At 42.3% G+C, this 25,933-nt stretch overlaps 1 protein-coding gene across 1 annotated transcript in view; it reads left to right on the forward strand.

The window, feature by feature from the left end:
• The first annotated feature begins 9,759 nt into the window (after positions 1 to 9,759).
• The window catches only part of ISM1 (isthmin 1), an 81,819-nt gene continuing 65,645 nt past the window's right edge, over positions 9,760 to 25,933 (forward strand). The window contains exon 1 of the mRNA XM_036827288.1: positions 9,760 to 9,967. Coding sequence (XP_036683183.1) covers positions 9,830 to 9,967 — 138 coding nt within the window. The 5' untranslated portion in view covers positions 9,760 to 9,829. The remainder of the gene's footprint in view (positions 9,968 to 25,933) is intronic.

Consider the following 25,933-nt stretch of genomic DNA (forward strand, 5'->3'; position numbering starts at 1 on the left):
ACAACCGCCCCAAATTTGAGCTTTTCCAAAATGTGTAAACAGCTTTTCCATGCTTATTCCTCCACAGGGCCATTTCATATCTAGCTTTCATCATCCTGTTTACCAAGTGAGAATTTTCAGATTTCAGTTTAGACACATCTGGTTCACAAATGAGCCACGACATCCCCAATCATTGTGAAATCCTGGCCAGAAGCATTAGTGATGAGATCTCGTGTTTATTAGTAAAGATGTGAGAACCAGTCAGTTGCAAAGCTGTTTTCAGTGGAGAGGTCTCTGATGTGGCTTCTTAGAGGTGTCAGCTTGATCTTTCTCTGCTGAAGAACTGCTGTCATTAAATTCACTTCTAAATGCAAATTGACCAGTTTTAGCTTTCTTGCAGATATAACCTCACCTGGAGCTGTTGAAAAAAATATTTCAACTACTCTTTAGTTGTTAAAAAAGAGTTAACATGACCAATCTGTTGCTGTTTTCTTCATTTCTTTTAAACTTCCCTAGGTATTTTCAGATTCCCTGCAATTTCTTTAAAAATGCATCATAAAGCTAAGTCATCAACGAAGTCAAGGGTGATGAATAACAAGTTTATTCTCTTTTGCCTTATATCAAGTCTGGCTTACTAACAAAAAGAAAAGGAGAGAGAGGGAGAGAGAGAGAGAAGAGAGAGAAAGAGAGAGAGATGATTGAAGCTAAACTATTAAGAATTAATTGATAATGACTTTTGATTAGAGCAAACAAAAAAATAACTGATTCAAAAATAGACATATATCTCTCTCTATATATGTATAACTGAATCACTGTGCTGTACACCTGCAACTAACACAACTATAAACCAACTATATCTCAATTTAAAAAATCAAACCTGTACCCCTCCCCGCAAAAAAACCCAGTCAACATTACTACATGAAGAAGTTCTTATTTTATGCAGTTTCCAAACAAGTGTCTTTATATTCCACAGAATTTTGAAGATGTTTGATTATGACCGTTAAAGGGCATATTTTGACTAAATAAACAAATACATAAATAACTGAGTCATATAGGAAAGTCACCTTCTAATATGGTTACAAGGGGGCTAGACAAGGTTAACAAACAATTTAAAACAAAGTGGAGTAGGTTCCCGGGAAATTAGATGAACTCTTTTTCCACATAGGACAAATATAACACAAGTAACACACCAACAGATTCTCAATCAGGAACTCTTCCCATTTAATCAAGACCTCTGCATCTTGAGAGGGATTCCCCAACAACCAGGCAATTAGGACGTGGACCCTGTGATGTCATGTACAGAGAAGAGGACACCACTGGGGCAATATTCCTGCCTAAAGTGCAGAATCGGAAATTAATCCTGAAGAAACAACCACACAAGTATAAACTGAAGGCCATTCTGCAAAATCAACTGACCTAGACTTTTTAAAATGTTAATGACGTAGGACTTCCCTGATGGCGCAGGGCTTAAGAATCTGCCTGCCATTGCAGGGGACACGGGTTTGAGCCCTAGTCTGGGAAGATCCCACATGCCATGGAGCAACTAAGCCCCTGTACGCCGCAACTACTGAGGCTGCGCTCTAGAGCCAGCGAGCCACAACTACTGAGCCCAGGTGCCTAGAGCCCGTGTTCCTCAACGAGAGAAGCCACGGCAATGAGAAGCCCGCGCACCGCAATGAAGAGTAGCCCCCGCTCTCCACAACTAGAGAAAGCCTGCGCACAGCAACGAAGACCCAACACATACAATAATTAATTAATTAATTAATTAATTTTTTAAAAATGTTAATGACACAAAAGACCAAAAGAAAAAGGGGGTGGGGAGGAAATGGGGATTGTTCAAGACAGAGATAATGAGACTAAATGGAATAAGGAATTCTCACCTGAGTCCAGAATAGAAAAACATGAGCTATAAAGGCTATTGTAGGAACAATTCGAAAATTTTGAATATGGATGTGAATTAGATAGTGTAATTGTATCAATGGTAAATGTCCTGAGCATAATTACATTGCGACGATGTAGGAGAATCTCTGTTCTTAGGAGATATGCACTGTAATATTTGCGGTAAAGGGTTGTATTGAGCACCTTTGTGTATGACAAACCACCACAAGAGCAAACATGTATTTAGTTTATTTTTCCATTTAGACTCAGCTCCCCTGGGGGGGTTCCTGTGATCTCTATTGGGGTCCCTTATGTGATCAGCAGCCGACCAGCTGGGTGGCTCTGCTTCTAGGACTAGGCTGGTCATTGGCTACAGTTGACTAGGACCCTGTCCCTGTCCCTCCAGCAGGCTCGTCCTGGCTTATTCACATGGCAGAGGCAAATTCCAAGACAGAGAGAGAGAGAGAGAGAGGAAGCCTGCAAGGCTTCTTGAGGCCTGATGGCAGAACAAACACAGCCTCACTCGTGCTGTGTTTTCTTAGTCAAAGCCAATCACAAGGCCAGCACAGCATCAAGGGGCGGACGCCTTCACAGCAGAGTGGGAAAAGCCGAGAAGTCATATCGTAAAGGGCCTGGATATGATGAAGGGAAAACTGTGGTTGTTTGTGCCATCTACCACAAGGATGGACCAGTGTTCCTTCAATGTTCCTATAGGTTTGAAGGTTTTCAACATAAAAAGTTGGGGAGAGGGACGGAAGATAGCACAAGAAGCCAGATACCAAGAGAATATCCTGTAAAACTAAATTTATATTAATTGTCTAAGTCAATTCAAATGTATGGTGATGGAAGTCAGAATACTGGTAACATTTGGGCTTCTGGGGTGCTGGTATTATACTGTTTCTTGATCTGAACAGTAAAAATTCCATGGAGCTACATACACTTAGGATATGCACCCTTTTCTGTATGTATGTCATACTTTCATTTTTTAAACTTTACTTTGGAAAATAGAAAGAGCAATGGCCTTGGAGCTGGGAAACCTGATGCTGCCACCAAGTCCCTCTGCAACACTGAAAATGTCGATTTAATTCCCTGGGCCTCAGTTTCCTCATCTGTAAAAGGAAGCTGGATGAACTCTGGTTGGCCCCTTCCATCCTCTAGACTCTGAGACTCAACTCTGACTGAATAGTTTGCTCTCTTTTTGCCTGGAAATTATTTGTCAGGATAGATAATATATAACATCATAATTATACAAATTATATATTTTCTCCTCCAGCTATAACATGTCCCTGAGATTTTATTTTGCTTTCCAGAATTTGCACAGAAATAATTATAGCAAAGCAGAAGTATTAAAGGGGTCTCTTTTAAGTACAAATGAGAGTTACAAGGGCTAGCTATTTGCAGAAGAAGTCAGTGGACAGGCAGGACATCACATTTTAATATCACGCTGGAAATGCAGTAAAGACCCTGCCCCATAAGGAAGAACCATCATGAACCCTTTCAAAAAGCAACCCTGTTTTGCCACCACTACTGTCCGTGCCTGGGAAGGACAGCCCTCACCCGGGAATGCAGCTTCTCCACCTCCTAGGTCATACACTCAGGGGAGTCATGGGTCCTTTGTACATAGGGGCTCTTATGATGAAGTGGAGAGAGACACAAGCATCCCCTTGGTTCTCACATGTTGTGTGTGTGTGCGTGTGTGTGTGTGTTAGAGCCTCAGAAATTGGAACGATGCCGGAGGTCCAGGTGTCCCACCAGCCTAGCTGTTGCTTTAGCGGGTAGAGTCCCCAGGAGCACCTCTGAGCCTCTGAGGGTGGTGATTTTCTCACTTGTGAGCACTGTGACCCCTGCACAGTTCAAAGGACTCTAATGGAACAACATTTTGGAGTTTTTGTTTGTGTTTCCTTGAGGGCTTAGAGTTTACCTCTTGGGCTCCTTACAGCTACATTTTTCAGCAGTTTTCTAAAAGTTGCCTCCATGGAACAAATATTTATGAAGTGATGTGACTTCAGAAGTGAATGAGACAGACCAGCTCCCTGCGCTCATGTCCTTCGTCTATTGGACAGAGACCTGGAACCACTCATCTTGTCTTCTGTGGGAGTGATAGTGGAAGTTCACAACAGCCCTAGAGGAGGCATTCTTAGCTCCAATTTACAGATGAGGAAACTGAGACTCAGAGAGCTAAAATAACTTTCCTGAGACGTTAACACTGCTAGTAAGTAGAATCCATTCAACCCCATTTTGCTACAATTCTTCCATGTATGATCCCTGAGACGAGGTGGTAAAGTATGCCCATCTCTTAGAACAGGCACTGGTGAACTAAGTCATGTGGTCCAGCTGTCTGTTTGTGTACACAAAGTCTTATTAAAACACAGCCACACCCACTCATTCACACATTTTCTTTGACTGCTTTCCCACTGCAACAGCAGAGCTGAGTAGTGGCAACAGAGACCTGACAGCCCACAAAGACAAAAATATTTGCTATCTGGCCCTCCAAAGAAAAGATTTGTCACCTCTCCTTCACAGAACATATTAGTCAGGGCAATGTAAGCACCTGGAGCAAACCCTCCAATTTCAGTGGCTTAACATATTTTTCTAAAAGTTTATTTCTCCTTAAAAAACTAAAAATAGAGTTGCCATATGATCCCGCAGTCCCATTCCTAGGCATATATCTGGAGAAAACTCTAATTCAAAAGGATACATGCACCCCAGTGTTCATAGCAGCACTATTCACAATAGCCAAGACATGGAAGCAACCTAAATGTCCATCAACAGATGAGTGGAAAAAGAAGATGTGGTACATATATACAATGGAATACTTCTCAGCCATAAAAAAGAAAGAAATAATGCCATTTGCAGCAACATGGATGGACCTAGAGATTATCAAACTTAACAAAGTAAGTCAGAAAGAGAAAGACAAATACTATATTATACCACTTATATGTAGAATCTAAAATATGATACAGATGAACTTATTTACAAAACAGAAACAGACTCACATACATAGAAAACAAACTTATGATTACCAAAGGGGAAAGGGGGTAGGGGATAGGAGTTTGGGATTAGCAGATACAAACTACTATATATAAAATAGATAACCAACAAGGTCCTACCGTATAGAAAAGGGAACTATATTCAATATCCTGCAATAAACCGTAATGGAAAAGAATATGAAAAAGAATATGTATATATGTATAACTGAATCCTTTGCTGTACACCAGAAACTAACACAACATTGTAAATCAACTATACTTCAGTTTAAAAAAAAAAAAAAGTGTATTTCTAATCACAAAATAGCCTAGCTAGGGTGTTCTGGGCAGAGTTGGAATGGGATGCCTGTTCCAACTGATCATTCCTCTCAGGTCATCCCGGACAGAAACATCCAGCCAGCAGACAAGGGAAAAAAGAGAGGCTCACACACAGGAGATTTTTATGGGCTACATATGAAAGTGGCATCCATCACTTCCACCCATATCCTATTGGCCAGAACCCAGCCACATGGCTCTATCTAACTGCAGAGGATATTGGGCAATGTAGTCTACTGTTAGGTCGAGGAAGAAGAGGAAACAGGTTTTGGTGAATACCTAGCAGCCTCCACCACAATCCCTAAATGCTAATTATTCTTACATCCAGAAAAAGTCTCTGGTTTTGACTTCTCAAATCTGTTTTACACCTCACATAGAGTATGCATGTGTTTAACATTTTTTTGATTCAGTCCTTATCTTTTTGGGATGCATACTGAAATATGTACCAGTGAAATGATATGATGTCATGGATGTGCTTCAAAATAATCTGAGAATAGAAAGTGAGAATACAAATGAGACAAGAATGGTCATGAGTTTTGTTGAAGCTGGGTTATTTATTATATTCTCTTTAGTTTTGTATATATTTTTAAATTTTTCCATAATAAAAAGGGTTTTTTTAAAAAGAATACACTACAACTACTCTTTGCTGTCTTCCAACAGTTTTTAGAAAAAAATACATAGTAAAAACAATAAAATCCTGACCATAATAGACTACAAGATTCTCTTCAATGACATTTACTATAGGTACACTGGCTTATTAATTTCTCTTGCTTTACCCAACTATTCCAGTCAAATAAGCTCGTCTGCAAAAGAAATGGACTGATAATAAAAGATAACATCTGTGAGAGAATAGTATAATCAAGACAGAAGAGTTAATATTCATAGGTCAGCTACTTATAGTAGGAACAGTTTAAGAAGAGTTAATTTACTGGGTAGGGTCTGTACAAAAACCACATTTGTTACATTCATTAAATAAACATGGATTGAGCATCTACTCCATGCAAGGCACTGTGCTCAGCTCTAGAAATATAATGATGAGGAGGCAGCTGTCCCTGTCTTGAGGATTGTACTTGTCAGGACGGGTTGAACTAGCTGCATAGCAAACATCCCCAAATCACAGTGGCCTTGAACAACAAAGTGTATTTCTCACTGTGCAAGGTTAAATGCAGGTATTCCTGGTAGCTCTCTTTTGAGCAGTAACTCAGAGATTTGGGCTCCTTCCACCTCAGAGTCCTCTGCCATGTAGAAAGTAAAGAGAGAGTGTGATAGATGATCACTCGGGATGTTTTATGGCCAGACCTGAAAGTGACAGAGCTCTCCACAGTCCCACCTAGACCCAGTGTTGCTGGAAAATGTTCTCTAGCTGTGAACACAGGAAGAAGAAAACTGGATACTGGGGTAAGGGGGACGTACTCTGGAATGTTCTACCATAAAGGTGATACAGGTTTGGTGAAAACGCAGACATGCAAACAGACCCGTTCTACTAGGGCATAGTAAGATCAATAATAAAGATATGAATAAGGTGCTGTGGGAACTCTGTAGAAGGAGGTAGGATTTTTAAAACTTTCATCAGCTATTGGTATGATTTCCTAAATGAGCTTGAAAAACTTAATTTGCTTGGGCTACTAAATCTGTAATTCTTTTTTCCCCAAAATTGCAATCCAGTTTTCCCTAACTCCTCAAAAGCAGAGCACTGCTGGTAGCCTTGTTTGGCAATGGTAGTCACAGAGCACGGAGGTTTATCAATACTATTTATGTGTACTTACTAGAACATAAACTCACCTGGAATTTGGATCTCACAGCATGTAAGAATTTTAATAGGATTCATTCATACATTTGTTCAACATTTTATAAAGACTTCTGTCCCCAAAATTCAATGTACAATTTTTACAACCTTTTACAAAGACTTTGATCTCCAGCCCTCCTTTTATAAATTTACAAGAATTTACACTCACTGCAAGGATTTCTTTCCAAGGTTTTTTTTTAAAGTTATTTTTCCTTGGGATAGAAAAATGTGAATTTTAGATGAGAGTAGAGGTCGTTGAGGCTAACATGTGGGTACTGTGTGTGATGGAAACGCAGGATAACAGCAGCAGCGCCTGGATTCTAATTTAGACCAGCCTGCCTCAGGCAATAAGAAAGTCATTTGTCCCTGTGTGCCCACATCACAATCTGGCACAACTAGGGGTTAGAGCCAGCATTAAACTCTCTCTGCATACAGGATCCTAGTTTGCCATTTTAATTTATATATTCCATCCATGTGCTGATTATCCTGCACCCCCCCACCCTTTTCTAAGTGATTCTAATTAGAAAACACGCAGGAGGAACCTTGTGGGATCGCAAAACCGCTGCGATCTCCTCTTTGATCTGCCATCTGAACCAGGGACCGTGTGTATTGTTTCAAATTCTTCCCCAGCGCTGCAGTTGACAATTATTGGCATCTTAGAGCCTCGGGACTTCAGTAAGATGCCTGACAGGACCGGCTGCCTAAACATTTAAAGCACTCACTCCCTCCAAACATCTCCCCTTTCCCAACGTCCCCCACAAAAAAACTACTGAAAAGGAAAGAAATCGAATGCTTTAAAAAGCTGTCAATTTCTTAATAAGATGCTAGGGTTGGTTGAGATTTTAAAGATGCTCACAACGCATCTCTAAGAGCAGCAACTAGCCCTTCTTGACCCTGACACAACAAATAAAACCAACCAGCATACCATACTTTAACCACCGCCACGGTGGCCCGAGGAACTTTCGGAATGATGGAAGTGTATTTTTGCCTTAATTTGGGTAAGACTTGGATGAGGTGCCTTGCGTAAAGACGTGAACTCGGAAGGTAGTTGAATCTTACTTCAGTTTGTAGGGATGGGGGCGGGGGGAGGGGGCGTGCTGGAGAGAAAGGTTTGTTTATTTATTTAATTTCAGTCCCCAGGGGAGAATGGAGAGGATCCATTCCGGGGACGCTGGAATCCAGAATGCGAGATGGGCTTGGAAATTTGCGAAATTTGTGAATGCCTAGGCTGAAGGCTCCGCTCACGGGGAGGAAAGGACTGGGCGGGCACAGGGGAGGAGGGAAGGAGGAAACCGAGGGGGAGGCGGAGGAAAAGTAGTATAAAAGGCCCCAGCCAGAGCGAGCGCCAGCCACTCCGAGCCTCCTGGAGAAGGCGGGAGCCCGAGCAGGACGCGCCGGTGCCGCTGCGGTGATCTGAGCCCGGCACCGGACCCGGTTCTCTCTTGCATCCGAGGCGAGGACCCCTTGCCCTCTGCTCGACCCTCGAGCCCTTCCACTCGCCGGCTGACCCCTGCAAGGCATGAGCTGCGCGCGGGAGCCCGAGGCTTCAGCGCGGTCATGAGGCGCTGGCCCGGGAGCGGCGGCTGTGCGACGGCAGCCCCCAGGTCCCCTCCGGGCGCGGCGCCTCCGGGATGAGCCCCCCGACACGCGACTGCCTGAGCTGAGATTTACCCCCAGTGCCCCACCTCCGTTCTGCGCGCCTGAGCCCGCGGGCACTCGGCCCCTGCAGCTTCCCGCCGAGACACCTGCGCACTGGACCAGACGGACGCCCAGCGAATCGGACTCGCCTGACTTCCCAGGCTCTACCCCGCGCCGCGGGCGCCTGAGCAGAGGCGCTCAGAGAGCGGGCGGCCCACCGTGCGGGAGCGAGTGTCAAGACCTTTCTGGAACGAAACTCTATCTTCCCCCTCATACATACGCACGCCAGCTTGAGGGAGGGGCGCACAGTCGCAGACAGACACCTGGCTGGTCCGGCACCCTCTCCGTCTCCAACACCACAACTCCCAACTCCACCTTGTCAATAAAGGTTTCTAAACTCGTCCAGGCACCCCCCCCTCCGCCCCCTACCCACAGCCCCGAGACGCAGTGTGCACAGGGCTCGGCCCTCGCCGCCCACAGCGACCTCGGCAGCGGTGGCGCACAGCCTGGCAGGCGGACGCGGACTCTGGAGGGGCGCGCAGGTCACCTCCAGATAGTGACAGCCCCCGGGTCCCGGAGCCGGCTCACCCTAGGACTCGGCGGCGGGGCGGCGCGGCCCGCGGCCCGAAGGAGCGCAGGGAGGAGGGGAGGTGGTTCGTCGGGTGAGTGGCTCCGGGCGGCAAGGGCGGGGGAGCCCAGCGTGGAGGTAACTCTGGGCCGCCACTGAAGCCCTCCTCCTCCTCCTTCTCCTCCTCCTCCTTCTCCTCCTCCTCCTCCTCCCCGCGCTCCTCTGGCGGCCGCTCCCGCTCCAGCTGCGGCGCCGCGGCCACATCTGGGGCGCCCATGTGCGCTCGGGGGCTCGGCTGCGCCCGCCCCGCCGTCGCCCCCGCTGCCCCCTGCCCGCAGGGTGGTCCCCGGCCCGGCCCGGGCCCCTGGCGGCCCGCCGTCCCCACCGCCGCCGCCGCCGCCGCCGCCGCCGGGGAGCGCCGGGGTTTGCTCCGCAGCCAGCTTGGACGCCCCCGGCCCCGCCGTGGCTCCGCCGTGGTGCGGCGGCGGCGGCGGCTCCTGCTCCCCCGGCCCGGCGCGCCCCGCCGCGCCCAGGGCCAGCCCCGCGGGCTCGGGGAGCGGGGCCCCGGCGGGGGCCGAGGCGGGAGCCGCGCCGCCGGGCTCCCGGGCTCCGACTCCTCCTCCCCCGCCGCCGCCGCCGTCCGCCGCGCCGGGTCCTAAAGCCGCGCGCCTCAGGAGGATGGTACGCCTGGCGGCCGAGCTGCTGCTGCTGCTGGGGCTGCTGCTGCTCACGCTGCACATCACGGTGCTGCGCGGTTCGGGAGCCGCCGACGGGCCGGACGCGGCCGCGGCCAACGCCAGCCGGACGCAGCTGCAGGTGAGTGCGCTGCCGGAGAGGGGCGCGCGTGGCCGCGGGGACCCGGGTGGCGGGGAGCTGACCTAGCTAGCACCTGATGGTAGCGAGGAGGCGGGTCCCCGCCCCACCAAAGAGCATCTGTTTTGGCAGCAGTTTTGCCGGGACCACCGATCTCCGGCTGAGGCGGAGCGGGGTACGTGCCTGGAAGCTGGACCGCTTTCGAGGTCTGGCAGGCACGCTCCTCCAGGTGGTCTGTCACCAGGTACCTGAGGGTGCTAGCTTGAGATGGGCGGAGGAAGTGTGGAGTATGTCTGGGTTTGCTTTGGGGTGCTGCCACTCTTTGGTTACCCTTTGGAGACTGAGTAACGTTACTCTGGGAGGAGGGGGGAGCGGAAGGAGACTTTAGGATAAATCCCCAAACTGGGTTTGGGAGGAAGAACCCCAGTGAATCTGCCCCCTCAGAAAGCTACGCAAAGGTCAGGAAATAATTTCCCGAAGAGAATGGCCAGACATCCCCTGTTCGCCCACGTGGTACCCGTGCCTCCCTTATACCTCCCCAGCCGGGCGGAGGGCGTGGAGTCAAGCCACCGGTTGTACTTTGGCCCGGCGTTACCTGGGGCTTTTAAACTTACAGCAAAGACTTCTTCCAGCATTCTGCCCCTGTTGAAAGTCGCCTTAGGGATGGAATTCTAATGATCTGTGCAGCTCCAAGGCAGGGGAGGGGGACACAACTGGGGAGCGGGTAGTGGGCGTCAGACACAAGAGGAATTCTCTGGTTTCCAAATAAAGGATTGTCCAGGTAGGGATTTCCTGCCGCTGTCTTGGGAAGAAGCGCCTTTCCTTGGCTCTATCAGGCGTGTGACAACTGTCAACTTGGGGCATGGGTAGAAGTCAGCAGGGATTTTCCCAGGAAGCAGCGGGAATTCTCTCCTAAAATCTCCTCCTCAAACCAGCCCCTCTAAAACTCTTTATGTCGAGATAAGCATTATTCATTGTTCCCAGAGGGCTTTAAGACCATTGCCCCTATTAGTTCATTTCTCACATCTTTATGTAATTTGTTGCCTGAAAACCCTACTGTTGTAGAGAGAAGGAATTCACTTAAACACTTCCACAGTGCTTACCATGTGCTAGTTTTAAGTGCTTTACAGAACTTAACCGATTTAATGATGTACTATGCTGTTAATATCCTCCCCTGATAGATGCAAAAACTGAGGTACAGAGGTTAAGAAACTTGCAAAGTTTACACATTCCAAACTCTTGATTAGTTACACCATGTTTTCCCTCTGCCAGGATGTTATAGACTAAAGCAAGGTGATCCTTACACCCAAATGCAAAACCAGGAATGAAAAAGTATGCACCCCAAAGCCTAAAGTTCTTTTAAATTGGGAACATTTCTGAAAATGTCCTAACTTCATGAGGCCCTCTTCTCTTCTCCTGTGGGCAAACAGGTACAGTGACAGCCTGACAGGATTCCTTTGGGGAAATTGAAGACACCCCATCCTGTAGATGGTGGTACACCCACCCACTCTAACCCTGTAAGAACAATTCCTAATATCTTCGAGATTTCTGGAAGTCACATTTTATACATGATGCTTTCTTTCCTCGTGGACTCATGAAAAGCTGTAAAAACGATGTTCTATGGAAAAGTAAATTTGGCAGATTCCTTTATGAGGTGTCTGCTATCATTAGAGTAACCTAGGCTTGGCCTTTTCCGTTTGACTGGTAAGGTGATGAGAGAAGCAGCTGGTGGAAGTGGCAACTGCAAAGCGGAAGTGGATTAAATTCTCAAAAGAGCCTGTGGCTGAAGAACTGTCCCAAGAGGGCAGAAGAAATGGGGGATTTAGAAAGAGTAATGCTCCTAGGAGTATCTTGGGTCGCAAGTAGCTGCTAATCCATCAGCTTTCAGCTTGTTTTGTAATCGTGTTTGGTTATTCTGTCCACTCAATGAACTTATTCAGGCAGAATGATGAGTTTAACAGTTTAGTTCATAATTTTACTCTCTTTTGTAATTTGTTATTATAAAAGTTTTATATTCTTCCTGACTAAAGTTATTTCTTTGACCCTCTGACTCTCCAAAGGTATTATGATTCAAATGGAGAGAATATATTCCTTCAAGTGAGGAGGTCTGCAAAAGACCTTTATTAGTGTATCGTTTTCAGGGCCCAGGATGTGAATTAGCTAGTAGCAGGTGTATTTGAAAACAAAACTGTGGGTGCCATATTCTTTCTGTTTACTGGTCATGTTTAACCTATCTTTTTTTTTTTTTTTTCCACTTCATTGGGTCTTTGTTGCGGTGCGCAGGCTTCTCATTGTGGTGGCTTCTCTTGTTGTGGAGCATGGGCTCTAGGCGCATGGGCTTCAGTAGTTGTGGTGCTCAGGCTCAGTAGTTGTGGCCCGCGGGCTCGAGAGTACAGGCTCAGTAGTTGTGGTACCCGGGCTTAGTTGCTCCGTGACATGTGGGATTTTGAACCCGTGTCCCCTGCATTGGCAGGTGGATTCTTAACCACTGCGCCACCAGGGAAGTCATAACCTATCTTAACCAACTACATTTAAACTTAAGTTTGCTGCCTCTGGGATATCTTAAGCTGCTAAAATCATTCTTTGTAACCAGAAAGTTCGTCAATCCTTATATTGCATTATTTGTGTTGTTATCTCTGCTTAAAATATTCTGAAATATGAGGTTGGAGTCAGAAATACACAATGGTAGCTTTATTTTCCCAAATTGTAGTATATTTGGGAACATTTAAAAGAGATGCACCTTTATTTGAGATCTGGCATATCAAGGGCACCCAATAAAATAGTAAGAATAACAATAGTAGCTAAGATTTGTCAAGTGCCTTTTATGTGTCAGACACTGTTCTTAACACTTTTCATGTATTTTCTTTTTAAATCCTCACAAAAATCTCGTGAATTAGGCATTATCGTTATCCCTATTTCAAATGAAAAAACTGAGGTTGGGTAACTTGCCCACAGTTGCAGAGCCGGAAGCTGCTTAATTTGTTGTTGTTATTTTATAAGTGTAAAAATCTTTGAAGAATATTTGTATTCCAAGTTCTTGAGAAAGTCATCCTGCTGGCTACAAAAGAGAAAAAGGCTTTTAGCAATTTACATTTTCTTTCTTTTTTTTTTTTTCAGGGCTTAGGTTTTTTGGGGTTTTTTTAATTAATTAATTAATTTTTATTTTTGGCTGCATTGGGTCTTCGTTGCTGTACTCGGGCTTTCTCTAGTTGCGGCGAGCGGGGGCTTGTTGTGGCGCACGAGCTCTAGGTGAGCGGGCTTTAGTAGTTGTGGCTCGCAGGTTCGAGAGCGCAGGCTCAGTAGTTGTGGCACCCGAGCTTAGTTGCTGGGCGGCATATGGGATCTTCCCGGACCAGGGCTCAAACCCGTGTCCCCTGTGTTGGCAGGCGGATTCTAACGACTGCACCACCAGGGAAGTCCCTAACGATTTACATTTTCAAACACATCTTGACAGTCTTATTGTGTCAAATATGAACGTATCTATCTATCTATCTATCTAAATTATATATACATACATAAACACACATATATAAACATGATCTAACATGATTTTTTTGGTAGTTTCAACATAGTAGGAGATAGGTTTTTTGACTCTGTAAGTGGCTGTCCCTGTACTGTTAGGTATGCTGTTATGAGGTGGTAGTAAAATGCTTTGAACACACTATTTCTATTGGTTATGTGGCTCATAAGAATAATAAATAATGATGTTAGTCTTTGTACTGTTTTCAGTATTTTAAAACATCTAATAAGAAATTTTACAGTGGTCTGCAACAGCTGTATAAAAATGCACAGAAAAATCAACTTTTTTCACTTTCAAATGAAATCTTATCTCCTCTTGTGTCATGTTGATCAGATCTCAGATTAGTTCTTTCATATGTCTTTAATTGATAATAGTAAGAAAACAATTATATATAATAAAAAGCAGTCTGGAAGACAGAATACCCCAAAATGTAGAACCACAGGCAATGATAAGAAGAATGATAATGATAATAATAGTATCTCTTTTACTTGAAATTCAAATGAGTGTTCCTCTACTAAATCTCAGTCAGATTCAGAAGCATGAATTTCTACAGATTTTACATAGTAAAGCTAGAATTCATTAAAACAATGAGATTTAAGGAAGTGTTAGAAATCATCACATTGATCATTTTTACAATAACATTAAAGCAAACCAACTCTGAAATGTAACTAAATGTCTTTGTTCTCTAATTCCTAACTACCATCTTTATCAGTACATTCCTCCTTCATCCCTCTACTTGCCTTCAACAAAACTGCTTAGCATCTTGCACTCATTGCTTCAGACTCACCAGTTGATCTGAGCTATTAATAGCAGTAAAAGCAGAAGCAACATTTATTTGTACTTAATGCTACTGAGTTTACTTACAATGACCCTATGAGATAGATAGTATTTATATACCCATTTCACAGCTGATGAAATTGAGACCTGGAGAGATTTGTGTAACTTGCCCAAGGCCACACAACCATGGTTGGCAGGGCCAGGATTCAGACCCAAGGAGGCTGGAGTTCTTGTTCCAGTTCATCAACAATATGCCTCCAGCTCTGATACAAGTCAACATCCATTGTGTTTCTCGTTTCATGACTTGCCTTGCCCATTTTCCAGGCAGGCTGTCTGCTTTTATCTCAGGTATTCTTTGTAAATTATGAATAACTGTCCCACTTAGCTATTGCTATATAACAAACCATCCCAAAACACAGTGGCTTAAAACAATCACATTTTATTTGCTCATGAGTTTGTGTGTCAACAGTTTACTCTGGGCCCAGCTGGGTGGCTCTTCTGCTGACCTTGCTTAGGATTATTCATGTGGCTATAGCTTTCTGTTGGCTTGACGTGGGCTAGATGGTCTAAAAGGGCCTCACTCCAGACACTATAAAACTCTTAGAGGAAAACATAGGCAGAACAGTCTATGACATAAATCACAGCAAGATCCTTTTTGAACCACCTCCTAGAGAAATGGAAATAAAAACAAAAATACACAAATGGGACCTAATGAAACTTAAAAGCTTTTGCACAGCAAAGGAAACCATAAGCAAGACGAAAAGACAACCCTCAGAATGGGAGAAAATATTCACAAATGAAGCAGCTGACAAAGAATTAATCTCCAAAATTTACAAGCAGCTCATGCAGCTCAATATCAAGAAAAACAAACAACCCAATCCAAAAATGGGCAGAAGACCTAAATAGACATTTCTCCAAAGAAGATATACAGATTGCCAACAAACACATGAAAGGATGCTCAACACCACTAATCATTAGAGAAATGCAAATCAAAACTGCAATGAGGTATCATCTCACACCAGTCAGAATGGCCATCATCAAAAAATCTACAAACAATAAATGCTAGAGAGGGTGTGGAGAAAACAGAACCCTCCTGCACTGTTGGTGGGAATGTAAATTGATACAGCCACTATGGAGAAGAGTATGGAGGTTCCTTAAAAAACTAAAAATAGAACTACCATATGACCCAGCAATCCCTCTACTGGGCATATACCCTGAGAAAACCATAATTCAAAAGGAGTCATGTACCACGGTCTTCATCGCAGCTCTGTTTACAATAGCCAGGACATGGAAGCAACCTAAGTGCCCATCAACAGATGAATGGATAAAGAAGTTGTGGCACATATATACAATGGAATATTACTCAACCATAAAAAGGAATGAAATTGAGTTATTTGTAGTAAAGTGGATGGACCTAGAGTCTGTCCTACAGAGTGAAGTAAGTCAGAAAGAGAAAAACAAATACCATATGCTAACACATATATATGGATCTAAAAAAAAAAAAGGTCTGACAAACCTAGGGGCAGGACAGGAATAAAGACGCAGACATAGAGAATGGACTTGAGGACACGGGGAGGGGGAAGGGTAAGCTGGGACGAAGTGAGAGAGTGGCATGGACATATATACACTGCCAAATGTAAAATAGGTAGCTAGTGGGAAGCAGCCACATAGCACAGGGAGATCAGCTCAGTGCTTTGTGACCACCTAGAGGGGCGGGTTAGGGAGGGGAGAGGGAGATGCAAGAGGGAGGAGATATGGGGATATATGTATCTGTATAGCTGATTCACTTTGTTATAAAGCAGGAACTAACACACCATTGTAAAGCAATTATACTCCAATAAAGATGTTAAAAAAAATAAAATAAAACAAAAATAAAAAATAAAATAAAAGGGCCTCACTCATATGTTTGATGGTTGGTGCTGGCTGTCACCTATGCTCTCTCTTCATCCTCAAGGAAGTTATTCCACATGTCTTTACATGGTGGACTCGGAGCAGCAAGAGAGTAAAGTAGAAATTGCAAGGCCTCTTGATGAACTTGTACAACTTCAGCCACAATCTATTGGCCAAACATATCACTTGGTCAGCTCAGATCCTAGGGGACCAGAAATAGACTCCTCTTGATGGGAGGACCAGCAAAATAACATTGCAAAAGAGCGTGTGTTCAGGGATGGGAGGAGTCATTGTGGCTGTCTTTGCAAAATAGCTACCATACTGACCTTTTATCTCATATACTTTGCAAATGTTGAACCAATCTTTCACTCATTTTTTAACATTGTTTATGCTGCTTTGGGCCATGCACAAACTTTCCATTCTAAATATAATCAAATCTGAATCATTTCCATTATGACTTTTTGTTTTCTTGCCTTACTTGAGAAAGGGTTACTCAAATAAGGATTGTCAGAATCTTTAAATATATTTTGTTCTAACAGTTTTATAGTGTTTTTGTTGTTGTTGTTGTTTAGAACTACAATCTACTTTGAAGTTATTTGTGGGTTTTAGGTTTAAAATAAAGATATAACTTTGGTTTTTGTCCAACTGAGTAGCCACTTCTCCCATCATATTTGGTAAATACTCCATTCTATATTTGTTGGTAAAAAATACCAGTTTTATCACATATTAAAATTTTCACATATATGTTAGTCTATTTCTTGACCTTCATTTTTCTATTCATGTACCAATGCCACACTCTTTTATTTCATGTAACTTCACAGTATTTTTTAATAGGGCAAATGCCCTGTCATTAACATTCTTTTTCTTAGAAATTTTTATAAAATGTTTTCTTTCAAACAGACTTTAGAATTATTTTGTTTAAAAATTCATTGAGCTTTTAATAGGAATTGCTATATATATTGAGGGGGTAAGTTTAGAAGAATTGAGAATTTTATAATATTTAATCCTCTCATTAAGGACATGGTTAAGGTATCTATTTCTTGAGTAAAGTTTTAGAATTTTCTTCATCTTTTCACATTTCTTTTGACAAGCTGTTTTCTAGGTTTGATTGCTATTGTGAATTTTCTGTTTCATTTTCTGTTATATTCTCCAATTTGTTAGTTCCAGAATCCAGTAAAGCTATACTTAGCAATATATGCTTACATTTTTCTTGGTGTGTACATGAGAGCTAACAGTATCCATTTCAGTAGTGATATCATTATAGTTCCATGGCATTAATTGAAAACCCTTCTTTTTCCACTTTTGAACTTTAAATAATGAGAATTATCTGTTTCTTATAAGATTGTTAGAATTCACTCATTTTAGCTGTCTTGGGCTTGGTACCTCTTTGGTTGAGATCTCTGATTAATGTTCCATGTTATTCCATGGTCAATAGCCTATTCAGATACTATAACTTTTCTCTAGTCATTTTTGATAATTTATATCTTCTCAGAAAACCATACATTTTACTGGATTTTTACTTTATTAGTATAAAGTTTGTATGTAATACAAGCATATTTTGAAACTATTTCATGACTGCATATTGTTTATGATGTACAGTCTTAAATCTCTTTATAAGACCTGTCAGATCAAGATGGTTAATTATATTATGAAAACCCTTCAAATCTTGATTTATTTATTGTTTACTTAATCTGCTGATTCCTCAAAAAATTTAATTGCATTCTGACACTACCATTGTGGATTTGTTTGTTTCTCCTTATTATCCCCTTAATTTTCGCTTTACTTGTTTAGAATCCATGGTGTTAGGACATAAAATGTCTTTTTTTGATGGTTATATTTTTATCAAGGTGAAATTCCTTTATATGTATCTTTTTATTGACATTTGTCTTGAACACTTTTTTTTGTTTGATAGTAATTTTGCATCTCCTGCTTATTTTTTTTCTCTTGCCATTCATTATGTGTCTTTTTCCAACCTTTATTTTCAACTTTTCTCTGCCTTTTTTTGTTTGAATATCTCTCTTATTAATAACCAATAACCAGGGCTTCCCTGGTGGCGCAGTGGTTAAGAATCTGCCTGCCAATGCAGGGGACACGGGTTCAATCCCTGGTCTGGGAGGATCCCACATGCCACGGAGCAACTGGGCCTGTGAGCCACAACTACTGAGCCTGCGCGTCACAACTACTGAGCCTGCGCGTCTGGAGTCTGTGCTCCACAACAAGAGAGGCCGCGATAGCGAGAGGCCCGCACACCGCGATGAAGAGTGGCCTCCGCTTGCCACAACTAGAGAAAGCCCTCGCACAGAAACAAAGACACAACACAGCCATAAATAAATAAATAAATAAATAAAATATTTTTTAAAAAAATAACCAATAGCCAAATTTTCTTTTGCCATGTAATAGGTCAATGAATATAACCCATTTATATTTATTGTGATTACTAATAGATTTGAAGATGTATTTTCAATTTTATTTGGTGTTTTCAAATTTCCAATTTGCTTCATTTTGCCTCCCACCTTCCAATTTATTATCTCTCACTTTGGCAAGAGAGTTAGCCTATGTCTAAATTTCCTCATCTGTAAAATAGGTATACAAAGACTGTTTCCCAGTGTTGTTGTAAGGATTAAAACACTGAATGCATGTAAGTGCTCTGTTAGAACTTGGCACTTAAACATTTAATAAGTATTTAAATATTATTTACTTTGCTCATTACCCCTCAAGTTTGGAAATTGTTCTATTTCTCTAACTCTTAACATTTTAACAAACAGATTTGAACTTACATTTTTCTATCAATGCTGAGAGTCAGTCAGTATTTATAACCTAAACCTCCCCAAAACAAGATTCTAACATGCTTTTTTTTTTCTCTTGTCTCTCTCTCTCAAATTTTAATCACATTATCTGAACATTTAGTGCTAGATCATTCCTTCTTCTTTGTTTCTTTTTTTCTTCCTTTTTTCTTTCATTCTTTTTCATTATATCTATCTTAGGAACAATTTCTTAGCAGTAGTATATTCTCCCAATACTTATTTAGACTTAACTATAAGATTTATTTATTTATTTATTTATTTATTTATTTATCTATCTGCTGCTGCTTCTGGAATCTCATATTCTCATCTTTTATTTTGCTGGAATACATTCTCAAAAAGTTCTCTCAGAAAGGTTTTATCAAAGGATAAACTCTCTGAGATCCTAAATTTTTAAGCACATCTTTACTTGCTTCTCACATTTAAATGCTAATTTGGCAGTTGGCTATGTTCTATCTTGTTTCCCCTTAGAATTTTGAAGATATAAATGCATTTTTTTTTACACCGTCTCATGTTTCAGTGAAAAGTCTGATGCTATTTCTTTGCAGGTGATTTTTTTTTAACTGGAAGACTTTAGGATTTTTCTCTTTATTCACAATGTTCAGAAATTTTATCTGTTTGTGTTTAGATTTAAGGCTTTAGTTGTTAGTCCTGTTCAGCACTTGGTGGACCCTTTCAATCTGAATCCTCAAGGTTGTCTTCAGTTTAAGAATATTTCTTCAGTAATTTCTTTGCTTATTTCCAATATCCTTGTCCTCTCCTTCTGGAACTCCTATTAGACTTTGAAACTAATGTTGATATTTCAAGATCTATCAGTCTTCCGTGTCTCAATTTTTTTCTCTTGTAGTTTTATCTCTTTGCATTTTTCTAATGTGTTTTATGTCTTAGCTTAATCTTCCAGCTTTTGCCACCCTAGTGCTAGCTTTTTCACTCTTTATCAGTTTTCTGTCCTCATCCTTTTCACCCAGCTTCTATAGCTTCTTCTCTTTTCTTCCCTTCTTTTCTCTTCCTTCACCCCTCCCCCTCCTATCCTCCTCTTCTTTTTTCTCTTTACATTTTTAAAAGTTTTTAAATTATGAATAATTTACATACAATAAAATGAATGCATCTTAAAGATTCAGTTCCAGTTTTTCACAATTATATACACCTATGTAGCACCATCAAAATTAGAATATAGAACATCTCTATCATCCCAGAAAGTCTTCTAGTGCTCCTTCGTATGCAATTTACTCCTCCCACAGGCAACCAGTCTCTGACTCCTATCACCATGGATTAGTTTGCCTCTTCTAAATCTTCGTGTAGATGGAATCATACTGTGTGCATTTGTGTGTGTGTGTATATGTGTGTGTGTCCGGGCTTCTTTTTCTTAATGTAGTATTTTTGACATTCATTCACATTGCTGTGTACATCAGCAGATTTCTCTTCTTTATTGTTGAGTGGTATTCCATTGTATGAGTACGCCACAATTTATTTATCCATTTCCCCATTGATGGACATTTGGGTTGTTTCTAATGGTTTGGATATTATAAATAAGATCATGTTAACTTTCTTGTGCAAGCCTTTCTGTGGACATAGGTTTTTATTTCTTGTGAGTAAATACCTGCTAGTGAAACTGACACAGGCTCAGTTCTTTATATTATTATGGGAATTCCTCTAAAGAAACTCATTTTTTTGGTGATCTTTCTCTCACTTTCTCAGCTCTGTAATGTTTCACTTTCAATTGGTTACCATTGGTTTCATATCTACCAGAAATCATTCCTTCTTCTGTAGATGTTCCCCTTGCAGCTTTCCACTTCTGTTGGGGATTTATTTTCATATTTCGTCTCCTTTTTCAGTAGAATTTGGAGAAGGAAAAGAAGTAAACAAAAATGCTTAGTCTGCCACCTTGAACAGAAACACTATAATTTTATTCCTTCCTTTTATTTTCCTGTATACAAACAAATAACAGAAGAAATTTCTGTTATTTGTGCAGCTGCTTCATTCATTCTTTTCCAGCCATGTTCTAAAAGGCATTGATTTTTGAGGCCTGGGGACACCCTCAGAAGTCATGAGAACTATCCATTCAGTAAAGAAGAATCTATTGTGGTTTTAAAGCCTCCAAAGGAAAGAATCCCACTTGTATTGATTTGGCCAAAAAGTTCATTCGGGTTTTTGGAAAAACCCGAGCAAACTTTTTGGCCAACCCAGTACCTGTACAAGTACTTTGTAACAACCTTCAATGACAGAACATTTTTTTCTCTGATGTGTCCTTTAAATCTTTTATGATACATCTTAATTTCATGTTTGCTTTTTTCTTCCCACTATTCATTCACTTTTCAAGAAACATCTCATGCAGGACTTGAAGATTATTATTTAATAGTTCCTCTGTCTTCTCCAGATTTGATTATCTCAGTTTTTTAATTTGTCTTCACTGATCTTATTTTACAACGTTTTAATGGTTTCTGCGGTCCTCATATTTCTTTCTCATCTGAGAACATCTTTCTTCTGCAATCCTTGGCTCAAGATTTTATGATTTATAAAGAAAAGGATGGTGATGAAGCCCCTTTCTTCAGTGACAGCTAAGGGTGTCCCTCTGTCTATACTCATCCCCCAAAAGACAGAAGATAATTTAGGGTGTGGGAATGGGGTTGTCCATTTAATTCCTGGGATTGTATGCAATGATGTTAAAGAAATAGCAAGGGAGTGTGTTACTGAAAAAGTCTCATTTTGCATTTTATTTAAACTTTGTCTGTACTCCTCTTCCATAAGAACTTCATAAGATGCCCTGAACATAAAAGATATAAAGCTTAATTTCTTTCTTTCTGTGGTGTATCAGTGCAAAGGTTGGATGGGGCACAATGCTAATAAAATGAAGTCAACATGCTAGTGCCCAGTGTTCCCTTTGGGACTAAGCACTCACGGCCCACTCTAGTCACTGACTTGATAACATAAACTTGTGGCTCTTTACCTTCCCTACCCTCTTTCCCTTTCTCCTACCAGAGCTTCCTGGGGGGCATCTCCCAAGTATACCACTTCCTCTTTGTCCCAGGGTTTGCTTCTGGGAGAACCCAAACTAAACGAAGCACTACTCAAACATTCGCCATGGGAACATGGCCATTTCTCTAGGTAGTGATGACGTAGGAAAGGTACAGGGTGGAGTTTCCATGAGGCACCTGCTGCTTCTTGTCGCTGTTAACAAAGCTGAAGTCTGTTAGCCTCAGAAAGGGATGTGCTGCAGCAGCAACAGAATCAGGTTATACCATCTTCTCCCAGAGCAGCTGGGAAGAGAGGAATTCCAAAATTGTAGGAATGGGAAAGTTCAGGCCTAGGGAAAACCTACGAATTGCTGGTGTTTAGAGAGATGACTGTTGTTTTTCTCCTGAGAGCCTCATCCCGTGCTTGTTTGCTATTTTAAGTGGGAGGATGAGCGACGATGGGAAGTTATCAGTGGTGTGTGGGACTGTCTTCTAATGCCTAAAAAAGGCAGAGGCCAGGGTGCTTTGATAAATGTAGCTTTGCATCAACTCCCCAGGCACAGACCAGCATGTGTCACTGGAAAGTTGTTTCTGTAAACTGAGTAGAAGTAAAAACAGTAGGTTAACTACCCTTTCTTCCTGTTGACCTGACCTATGCACATTTTAGTAAACCAAGTCATCTTACAGAGAGCATTGTCTGTGGCTGATATACCTCCATTAGAGAGCAACATCCCTGGGCCCCCTGAAAGGAACAGTGCTGCAGGGCCAATGGAATAGGAGAATTCCAGCTTCAAGTTTGGGGCTCTGGGCTGCCAGACTCACAGTTTGGGGCACCCCGATCCCCAGATGTGCACCAGAAGTGACCTGGAAAAAGGAAGGTCAACTGTGAATTCAAGAGGCTACTTCCTACTGGATATCTCATCTCTATTTTTAAAAATAACAAGGTGTGGCTAGAATCTATATGAAGGATACAGGGAGGCTAGAAATGTTGTCATAGGCCACCCAGATGTTACCTTACTCCCACCAGCATCCGGAGAGAGTATTCGCGCCAAAGCCAATGAAACAAATAAAACACATGCCTTGGCGCCCAGCCACCTCTTAGAGATAGCGATGGGGAGAAAATGAGGGGGAAAATGGCAGTTGTGTTATTATTTTTTAAAATACAGCTTTACTGAGGTGTAATTGATATACAATGAGCTGTGCATATTTAAAGTGAACAGTCTGAGGAGTTGACACCTGTGAAACCATCACCACCATCAGGATGATGAATAAATCTACCATCTCCAAAAGCTTCCTTGTGCTCCTTGGGGATTCCTCCTTCATTCCCCAGAAATCTCTACCACTGATCTGTCTTCTGCCATTATAGATTGGTTTTTGCATTTCCTAGAGTTTTATGTAAGTAGACTAATACAGAACATACAGTACAGTGAGCTCCTTTGCTCACCATAATGACCTTGGGATTCATCCATGTTGTTTGGTGCATAAGAGTTTGATCCTTTTATTGCCAGTTATTGCTCCATTGTATGCATATACAATATGCTTTTCCATTCACAGTGAGCTCCTTTGCTCACCATAATGGCGTTGGGATTCATCCATGTTGTTTGGTGCGTAAGAGTTTGATCCTTTTATTGCCAGTTATTGTTCCATTGTATGCACATACAATATACTTTTCTATTCACCCAATGAAGCACATTTAGGTTGTTTCCAACTTGGGCCTATTAAAATAAAGATGCTACCAACGTTCAGGTATAAGTCCATGCATGAATATATGCTTTCATTTCTTTTGTGTGAATACTTAGGAGCAGAATGGCTGGGTGTATGTTTAGCTTATTAAAAATTGTGGCGATCTTTTAAAGGTACTCACATAGCATGTTTAGGATCTACAACAACCAAAGACACTGTTAGAAAACTTCAGAGAATTTGGAAGTTGAGCCTCAGGATGATATCTTCCTACAGCTAATACATAGGTGTATAATCTATAATATATTATGAAACGCTGAAGGAAGGGGAGAAGATACTCTTTCCTTGGAAAGAATTCTCCTATCTTTTCAGGATTCTCCAAGTACAAAAGTCTCATGGGGCTCAATTCTCCAGGTTATCGTGGTGCTGGTGGTGGTGATGGTGATGGTGGAAAGAAACATAGTTGCTGGACTATGTTTGGAACCAGCTGGAAAAGTCTCCCAGCAGAAGACTCGGCTTCCTCCGTAAGCTGCTGTCTGATGTTCCAAGCCCTGCCTGACTGGAAATTAAGAAAACCAGAAATAGATTTTGTATCTCTCCTGCCTAGAGACTCAATTACTTTGTGACCTGGAAATCTGGTATTGGTTATGAGCCCAAAATTAATTGGAAGCCAGGTTTATTGCTGGGAACCTTCAAATTCCAGGAGGGGCAAAAATTACAAAGGGGAGATCTCATCAAGTGTTCCTAATCCTTAGCCCATGAAATAGGCTGCAGAAATGTTAACATGAGCTGACCCCCTGACCACACTAGACATGAGGAGAGTGATGATTATTAGAAACCCACAGAGGATTCTCACTGGAGGGCAAGAACTGTCCTTCCCTTACACATAAGGTGGCTCATCCACTGCCCCGAGTTCACCAGGTGCAGTCGTGACCCACAGGTACAGGTGAGAAGCTCGGGATGACTTCTCCGCACTTGCACCCATGGTGTGGTCCATGGAGTAGCAGCGGCAGCATCTCCTGGGAGCTTGTTAGAAAATAAGAATCTCAGGCCCCACCCAGAACGACTGAATCAGGATCTGCAATTTAATCAGGGTCCCAGGTGAAACGTATACACAGGTTAAGAAGCACTGGTTGAGATGCATGCTTTTCTTGCAAGTTACAAGTCCCAGAAAGCACTCAGTACAGATCAGGTATTATTTAGCTATTATCCAATTATGCTTCACAACAAACTATCCCAAAACTCAGCGGCCTGTAACAATAAACATGTGTTCTCACGCTCGTGGGTCTATGGGTGGCTGGGGTTCAGTAGATCTAGGTGGGCTGGGTTCCAGGCTGAGGTTTGGGTCTGGGTTTCTTCTGTGCATCTCCCAGATTCCTGCAGCCAGCAGGCTACCTGTCCTGCATTTCTCTCACGGTGATGAAAAATCACAGAAAGGCAGAGGCAAGCCCGATGGACAAGCACACTCCAGCCTTTGCTTGGGTCACACCTATTAGCATCCCGTCAGCCAAAACTAGTCACAAGGCCCAATAAAGTGGCCAAAGGCATGGGCTTTGGATTTGTTTCAACTCAACATCTGCTTCTTATGTGTGTGCCCTTAGGCAAAAGTCTCACACTTCTCTGGGCTTCTGTGTCCTATTCAGAAAAATGGGATAATGAAAGTTATATCCCTGGGAGTTTATAATGTTGTAAGGACCATCCTTGGTGCATAGGAATGGTTTAACTCATGGATGCTGGTATTACAGAGCAGTGAAACCTTGGACAAGTCACTTCAACTCTTTGCATTTCATTTTCCTTATCTGAAAATAGACATCCTAAAAAAATAAAATAAAAAAATAAAAAGAGACATCCTAATGGGATAATTCTACTGATTTTTGAACTTCACCTTCAAACCTGGTGATAATGATGGTGATGGTGATACAGAAGCTAACATTGAGCATTTGTTCTGTGCCAAGCACTGCTGTAAGAACTTTAAATGTATTTGCACCTTTAATTCTCATTATAGCCCAATGAAGATTCTCTTCATTTTGCAGCTGAAGAAACTGAGGCAGAGCAATGTCAGGAAATCAAGGTTTAATGTCTGATTGTTCTGAGCACCTCCTATGCGGAGAAACATATCACAGAAGGGATGCAGTCCAGGCTGGCTCCATGTGCTGACACACATTGTGCCTCATGCTAATCAGCGATGCTTCTAAAAAAGGTTATTCCTGGCTTCTTCTCTCATGTGGGACAAGGAAAGGAAAGAACAGGGACAGCTAAGTAGAAGAGACTGGGAAAGAGTTGGCCTCCTGGTTAAACAGCCCCCCTTCCCACCCCACCCACCATGCGGCCGCGTCCAAGTCCACGT

The sequence above is a fragment of the Balaenoptera musculus genome, chromosome 15 (assembly GCF_009873245.2).
Source record: "Balaenoptera musculus isolate JJ_BM4_2016_0621 chromosome 15, mBalMus1.pri.v3, whole genome shotgun sequence".
NCBI classification, from domain to species: domain Eukaryota; kingdom Metazoa; phylum Chordata; class Mammalia; order Artiodactyla; family Balaenopteridae; genus Balaenoptera; species Balaenoptera musculus.